Below are 7824 nucleotides of genomic sequence, written 5' to 3'. Positions count from 1 at the left end.
AATTCCCTAATATGGTGATGGGAAAAAGCTTCAAATGATAACCATAATTCTTGATTTCTACTCTAGCTAATAAGCAAGGTGAACTTAGTTTATTAAATCTTCATGGTCTCAAGTTTGCTTATTTGTTCATTTGGGAGAGTCCAGACCTAGTTCTGTGCAGTGAAATAGGTTTTATTTTTATTTATTTATTTTTAGGTGAGGCAACCCTCACAGATTGCAAGGACCTTGTCATTTTACAATCTCTTATTTATTTATTTGTTTATTTATTTATATTTACACTTACAGCATCTGGTCTTCCTAGGTGGTCTCCCATCCAAGCACTAACCAGGCTCGGCCCTGCTTAGCTTCAGAGATCAGATAGGATTGGGCTTGTTCAGGGTGGCATGACTGTAGACAAAATGGGTTTTAAAATGTTGTCCTACATAAATCTCCCAACTCAACAAGAGTTAGTTGCCATCTGCTTGTTTCACTGCCTGCATGGACACCAATACTATGTTGTGCTCAGCTTTGTTGTTTAAAAGTCCTCATTGCCATAGCTAAAGAATGGACTAACTCTATCTGAATAACTGATTGCAGACCCCAGTCCAGAGATACACACATCCCAGGTCTCTGCTCTGTCTGTCCTGGAGGGAGCTGACTCTTGAGAAAAAGCCAAAGTGGGTCTGATGGTCCTGCAGTCTCCCGGGATTTTCAAAGGAAGTGACCCTACTGGAGAGGCTGCCCTGGTGACTGTAGCTGGAAGGTCCAAGGCTTCCGGATAGATGGACATTGGTGTGTTTTCAGAAGCATAGTTACAGCCCGAAAGGTTCTTAGTTTCCCGCACATTGTCACAGTATTTCAGAGCAGGGGGCTGGTAGGCCTGGTAGGACACTTTGGTGGTGGTGGTGATCACGGTCTGTAGGGCTGGGGCACCTGGTGGGGGAGTCGTGATGTACCCGCAGGGAAGCTCTGGGTTATGATAAGAGCGAGTGGCCATAGCCTGGAACTGTCCAGGGTCAGTCCTCTCCCCAAGGACAGCTTTTCCAAGAGCTGGTTTCCAGCCATGTTGTTTACTGGTGAAATCACAGCTTCTCTCGAAGCTGCAGTATGAGTTGACATTATATTGTAGCGCATTCAGATGAACCCAGTCTGCGTCATTAGGTTTATTGCTGGAATCTTTATAAAGGGTAGGATATGGGCTTGAATTTGTATAACCAGGACCTGCCAAATCATAGCTGCAAGGTGGCCTAGGCAAATAGATTCTTGGATTTGGATATTTCTGAAAGGGTGGCATTATTTCTCCTTGAATCGTGGCTAGGTCGCAGGCAGCTTTGTAAGCATCAGAGTTTGGGAGGGAAAAGCAAGATTGCCCTGGAATAGGGAAGCCAGTGTCAGTAATTATATCAAACTCTTCTAAATTTTCCAGAGGAGGTATGTTGTTGAAATGTCCACTGTTGTCTTGATTTTCTTCTGCCTAAAAAATGACACACATTTTTATTTGTAAATAAAATGCAAATTGCATGGACACTCTCACCTGTAACAGTAGCCAATCAATCAAATAAAAATAAACTTCCAGTTGATGGGTTCTACCATTGTGAGCACTGTGCTGCTCAGGTACATGATTTGGATACATAGTCCAGGAGTTGCATAGCTTGAGCTTGCTCAGGCATGAATGCCACACTGCTGAATGAGGAGGTACAGATAGCCAGGCAGGGTGAGTCTGAGTAACAGATGGTCCTCCTTCCGGCCCCCATACTATGTTCATAATAGTAGAAATTCTTGAGCCTGATACAGACCTGGTTCAAATCCTGAGTCTGTTGCTCATTGATTGGACAAGTTACTTAATCTTGCTTAGCCTTCCTTCATTAATAAGGAAATGAATCATATATCTGTTCCTCTAAAGGAAGCTGGCAATGTTGGTCAAAAATTGTCTTTTCCAAATCCAAAACACTAATTTAAAGATACATGCATCCCTATGTTCACTGCAGTATCAATTTTTAAAATGGGACTCCATAACAGTAACTTCCTCTCAAGGCTTTTGTGACTGTTTCATATGTGAAACTCTTAAACTGTATGTGCTTAGCACATAGGAAGTGCTCAAACAATGTCAGTTTTTCTTATCGTCAGACTAATACTCTGCCTCTTTAGCATCTTTAGTTGAAAAGCCAAACTGGATTGAGTTTCCCAAAGAAATTCTATCTGTTTTATGTAAACAGTGTAAAGGACCCTCTCAAGGATACATGTTAATCATTGTTGGTATGCACATATTTCTTTATTACCATTGGATAACTGCCCTTGTATCAGGATGTCCGTATACATCCTTACTATATCATTGACTGTGGAGAGAGTTTGCTTTTTTGAAATGAAATTAGATAAAAATGAAATTAGAAACACTAATATTGATTCAATGACTCTTTGTTAGAGATATATAATTCTCATATATAATCAAATCTTTCTAAAGAATGTGTGACATTGATATTTCAAATAATTATCAGTGTATTTTGTGATGAAAATAAACACAGACCACAGTGTAATGTCAGTTCCCCATTACCTCTGGTTCTCGAATTCTCTTTTTCTGGGGTTGGTAAAAAGAGGCCATTTGTCTCTTGATGGCACTTCTTCTAGCTTCTGTCTCTGATTTACTCTCTGGTCTTGGGTGATCATGAACTCCTTTGGCCTGCATTAACAAAAAAAATAAATCGTATATTTGTTCCTTTAAAGGAAGCTGGCAATGTTGGTCAAAAATTATGTCTTCTCCAAATCCCAAATATTAATTAAAAAAAATACATGCATCCCTATGTTCACTGCAGCATTATTTACAATAGCCAAGATATGGAAGCAACCTAAATGTCCATCAATAGATGACTGAATAAAGAAATGGTGTGTGTGTATGTGTGTATGTGTGTGTGTGTGTGTGTGTATACAATAAAATATTACTTGGCCATGAAAAAGAATGAAATTTTGCCATCTGCAACGACATGGATGGATTTAGAGGGTATTATGCTCAGTGAAATAAGCCAGACAGAGAAAGACAAATACCAATGATTTCACTTATATGTGGAACTTAAAAAAAAAAAAAATGAACAAAACGAAAACAGATTCATAGATAAAGAGAACAAACTGAGGGTTTTCAGATGGGATGGGGGCTGGGAGGCTGGGTGAAAAGGTGAAGGGATTAAGAAGTACAATTGGTGGTCACAAAATAGTCAAGGAGATGAAAAGCACAGTATAGGGAATATAATCAATAATATTGTAATAACTATGTATAGTGCCAGGTGGGTACTAGATTAATTTGAGAGGGATCAATATATAAATTATATAAATGTCTAACCACTATGTTTGTACACCTGAAACTAATATAAAATAATATTGAATGTCAATTGTCACAGAAAAAATTAAAATTGAAAAAATTATGTCTTACCCTAGATCCCGAGTTGTTTTTGTTGTTGTTGTTTTTCCCAACTGACAGGGAAAAAATTCTTGAACTGATAAAACAGCATCAATAATAGACATCTCGAAAGGTTACCTAACAGTGCTTTTACCATATTAAGCCTGCTATAACTACAACGTAGCTCTCTCTCACCCTTACTGAAAACACAGTAGGTAGGCTAATTCCTAGGAGCAGGATAGAGTCCTGGGAGCCCTGGCACCTATTTCTGGCTTCTGGCTATCAGAGCTGTATTTGGTTGGGTCCGGAGTTCCTAAGGCCTATAGTAGGTGGTTTGGTCCCAAAGGTATGATGAAAATGTCCATCACAAACGTGCTCCCCGCCCCCACACACCAGGCCTACCTGAAAAAATATGGCATTGCCGTCAAGCCGCCAGAAGTTGGTTACAGGGTATCCACTGTGCCCTCGACAGGGAATCAATTCCAAAGCCGAATGACAGTTGGGGCATGCTTTCTCTGCAAAGCCAGCGGGGAGAAATATTAATAACAGCCCTCACTTCAAACTCTTTTGAAGGAAGAAAGGAGAAATTAGCCGGGAAGAGGGAACTCATGACTGCAAGGCAGCCCCCAGCCCAGGCCCGGGGCCTTACTCTGCTGCTTCAGCCGCGCCTTGTCGCAGATGGCGGGCCGCAGCTGCAGGCGGGAGCCGTCGGTCAGGGCGCAAGCCCGCGCACACACCACCACGCCCAGGCACGACTTCTTGAGGATGTGGCCGTTGTGGTTGTTGGTGTTGCGCATGGCCCAGCCGCTCAGGTGACGCTGCGCTTTTTTCTCGTCGCTGCGGTAGATGAAGCGCACATAGCCATCGGGCCACTCACAGAAGTGGTCGAAGTGGGCTGGCTCCTGGACAGGTGCACAAAAGGAAGAGCCATCAAGTTTATCAAGCATAAACCCGACACATCGTGCTTTTAAGGTTTTCCAAGCACATTAGAAAAAAGTTGTTTTTTGAGATCCGGAAATGTTGTAAAACTAAGAAATCGTGCTGTCTCGGAATACTACTCATTCTGCCTGTGAAACCTTTCTGACAATTGGCTAGTTGATGTTTATATTGAGCTTATCTTCCAAATGCTGTACATGTATCAATTCATCTATACTTCCTAAGACACACAGACAATAGGTAATATTATCATCCTGCATTTTACCAAATAATAAATGGAGGCCAGAAAGGTTAATTGACTTGCCCAAGGTCACGCAGCTAGTGAGAACTGGTTCTAAGATTTGAACCCTAGCTGTTTGATTCCAGAGCGTGTTCTCCTTACCACCGTATTATACCACTTCTTGTGGGTTTAAATGTTGAAAACCTTTTCAAATTAAGTATCAAAGTGGGAGGGCTAAGAGTGATTAGAATGCTCTCTCACCAACATGCAATTGAACCTGTAAATATATTTACTTCCACCCAGGGCTTTTTCTTCAAAAGTCCTTGGCTCTATCCCAAACCTGTAAGTTACTGCTGTCAGTGATACCTAGAGAGCAGCATCAGAGATGCAAAAACAGCTTTCCTTGTTCCTCGGAACTTAGCTCTTCAAGTTTACAAAGATATTGCGATGAAGGGCATAACCATCAAGGTAAACCTCACCACTGAGAGAAGCCTCCTGAGCACTGAACCTCTCCCCAGAGCAACGTGAATTGTTATTCTCAACCAACTGCCATGAGGCTGTGATACTAAATAAAATATTGAGAATTGCTTTAATAATATTTCATGTTTGGTGGTCTTTGTCCATATTATGCATAATTTATACCACAATGTCTTTCCTATATATAAGTTTAATATAAAATTACCCTTTAATTTGCACTTATTATTCACCAGGTACTCTTTAGGGCAGTGGTAGGTAAACTAGGGACCGTGGGCCAAAGCCAGCCTACTACTTGTTTCAGTATGACCCTCAAGCTAAGAATAATTTATATATTTTTAATGGTTGCAGAAAATAAAAATAATTATATTCTGCGTCACATGAAAATGACATGATATTCAAATTTCAGTATCTATAAAAAAACTGTATTGGAACATGGACAAGTCTGGCTGTTTTCACACTACAATGCAAAATTGAGAATTTTAGGACAGAGACAGTATGGCTCACAAAGCCACATTATGCAGTATCTATAATCCTCACAGTAAACTTGTATAGGCATCATTACTCTTATTTAATAGATAAGAGGTGGAAGTTAGAGAGACAGCCTTCTACGGTGACACAGATCTTCTGGGATTGGAGCAGAAGATCTGTGGCAGCCAGGTCCCACTGGCTTTACTGGTATGACAGACTTAGAAGAGTATTATTGAAGTAATAAGGCATTTGCATCTTCTCTCCCTCCTGCCCCCCAGGAAAATTAGATAACAGCATTTGTAGGAAAAAGTATTCTCAATTGGACAATTCAGACTTGTGTACATTGTTAGTATATTACATTTAATAGGAACAGGTAAATGGGCAATTTTATTTCCAAAACCACAGGGATATTGTTGAAATCATTATTACTAATAGGCATTATTATCTTTTCCTGAAAATATTAGAACTGACATAAATTAATGGATTAACCTAAGGTCAGTCACTAATGAAATACATAATGATGTACTAAGTTTATACTAAATGCTAATATCTTTGTTGTTAAAGCGAACGTTTCAATTTAAGAAACTTAGTAACAAATTGACAATTTTCCAGAAGAGAGTCTTCCTTTAGCACTGCCCTGTAAGGGTACAGACTAGATACCCATGTCTCACATCAGCTACCAAAGTAGTGACACTTTGAAGCCATAGGGACTGTATTTTAAAATCAAAACAAGAATGGAGGACTCCAAGATTGGGTTTCATTTGCTCTAATGTGTTAGATGTATAAACACAGGCACACACATACACAGAAGAGCATGCACATGTTGAGCATGACAATAGACAAGATTGTTTGTTATCTAGTTCGGCCACTTGGTAAGAGGTGAGTAGCCTGAGACTAAGGCAAATTCAGGAACTGTCTCAAGGTCATACAGCCAGTTTTGCTCTTTGTCCTTCAGTTAGCCAAACCAGGGCTAGAAACCTAAGTTTTTCTAGTTCTCTTTTTATAGCTGAGTGCACTTGTCTGTTTTGAGATATTGCATACACTCCCTGCTTAAGAATCAGTCTCCAAAAAAGAAAATAACCCACATTTATACATGAAGTCTAGAAAACGCTTGAGAGGGGAGCCATCTTTCCATTATTTAGATCTCTTTTCTAAAACGCAATATTAGATTTTTTCTATGAACATTTATATGGACTGAAGTCAGTGGGAATGAGAGGCTCTTGCTGTACTGAGGTCCAGTTTTACAAAAAAATGGTACAGTGTGACTTTAAAGTAGGCAGACATTAAAACAAACAAAAGAAACTTACTATGAATATGTACATCCAAAAAATCTCTGATCTCTTTGAGAGGATACACAATTTTATTAATGAATTGCTGTCCATCTGAACTCCCATATGGCACATAGATGCTGAATAAATGCCAAGTCTCTTATTCCTGTGCCACAACATTGCTGGAAGTCCACTTTTGCAAATGCTTGGGAGGTCACTCCCACTGTCCCTCCAGGTACATACACACAAGACTTCGAAGTCACTCCTCAGTTTTTCCTCCAAGTCAGTGATCAAGCATAACTGCCAAGCTCATTCCCTGGACTTGGCTCCAAACCACTTTGTTCCATTAAAAAAAAAAAAAACTACCTTAGAAAGATGGTGATTTCCTTGTCGTTACAGAAATAAGTTCAGACGTTATTTCCAAAATCCAGATTGCAGAGGCTCCCTGGTCAGCATGTCTATGAAACTTCCTAAGAGCTGTGCTTTATCCAAACAGCCTAGAGTGTCTGAATAAATTGCCCAAGTAGTGCTATTTGTTTCAGATTCAGGTCACTGCTATTTACAGTACTATCTCACTGTTTTGCTGCGTGAGAAGCAGCGTACCTACATTCGGTAAGATTCTCCCCTACATTTTTCATAATTTCAAAGAATGGATAAGGAATCACTTGATTGCTACCTTAGTTAAAGAAAAGTGAGAGATGAGGCGTCCTGCTCTTGCCAGAAGATTGGGAACTACTTTCCGTGTAATTTTAAACAAGTGTAAGGAAAGAACTGGGGGAACAAACATCTCTAAATCCAACTCTGCCCTTTGCAGAGTCACTCTAAAGCTGAGGGCTCTCAGGGATGTGTGTGTGTGTGTGTGTGTGTGTGTGTGTGTGTGTGTGTGTGTGCTGGAGTGGGGATGGGGTCCGTCCAGTCTTTGCAAGGACTTGAATGCTACCCCCTCTTCTTTGGATGGACCACGCCGCGCCGGGTGTCACGCACCTGAGGCATCTGCGGATCGTTGATATCCCAACTGAGCTTCATCCCGTAGGAGTGCACACAGTTCACCCTCTGCTGTGCTTCCATCGGCATCTGCCCACCTCACT

General features: G+C 40.6%; 1 protein-coding gene across 1 annotated transcript; it reads right to left on the bottom strand.

The window, feature by feature from the left end:
- Positions 1 to 425: 425 nt before the first annotated feature.
- GCM2 (glial cells missing transcription factor 2) lies at positions 426 to 7824 on the bottom strand. The gene is made up of 5 exons (XM_039857677.1): positions 7721 to 7824; positions 4017 to 4269; positions 3770 to 3882; positions 2531 to 2656; positions 426 to 1453 (listed from the first exon to the last, which is right to left on the bottom strand). The coding sequence occupies exons 1-5, from the start codon at positions 7808 to 7810 to the stop codon at positions 515 to 517; spliced, it is 1521 nt and encodes a 506-aa protein (XP_039713611.1). The 5' UTR covers positions 7811 to 7824; the 3' UTR covers positions 426 to 514.

Source organism: Pteropus medius, unplaced genomic scaffold (genome assembly GCF_902729225.1).
Source record: "Pteropus medius unplaced genomic scaffold, Ma_sr-lr_union100, whole genome shotgun sequence".
NCBI classification, from domain to species: domain Eukaryota; kingdom Metazoa; phylum Chordata; class Mammalia; order Chiroptera; family Pteropodidae; genus Pteropus; species Pteropus medius.
This window is presented reverse-complemented; position numbering and strand designations above follow the sequence as displayed.

What these genes read in the sequence shown, in the direction of transcription:
- GCM2 (XM_039857677.1), bottom strand. Translation starts at nt 7,810, where the DNA reads ATGCCGATGGAAGCACAGCAGAGGGTGAACTGTGTGCACTCCTACGGG. An exon ending in ACGATCCGCAGATGCCTCAG is followed by an intron (nt 4,270 to 7,720) that starts GTGCGTGACACC and finishes GCACCTGTCCAG; the next exon opens with GAGCCAGCCCACTTCGACCA. An exon ending in GGCGCGGCTGAAGCAGCAGA is followed by an intron (nt 3,883 to 4,016) that starts GTAAGGCCCCGG and finishes CTGGCTTTGCAG; the next exon opens with AGAAAGCATGCCCCAACTGT.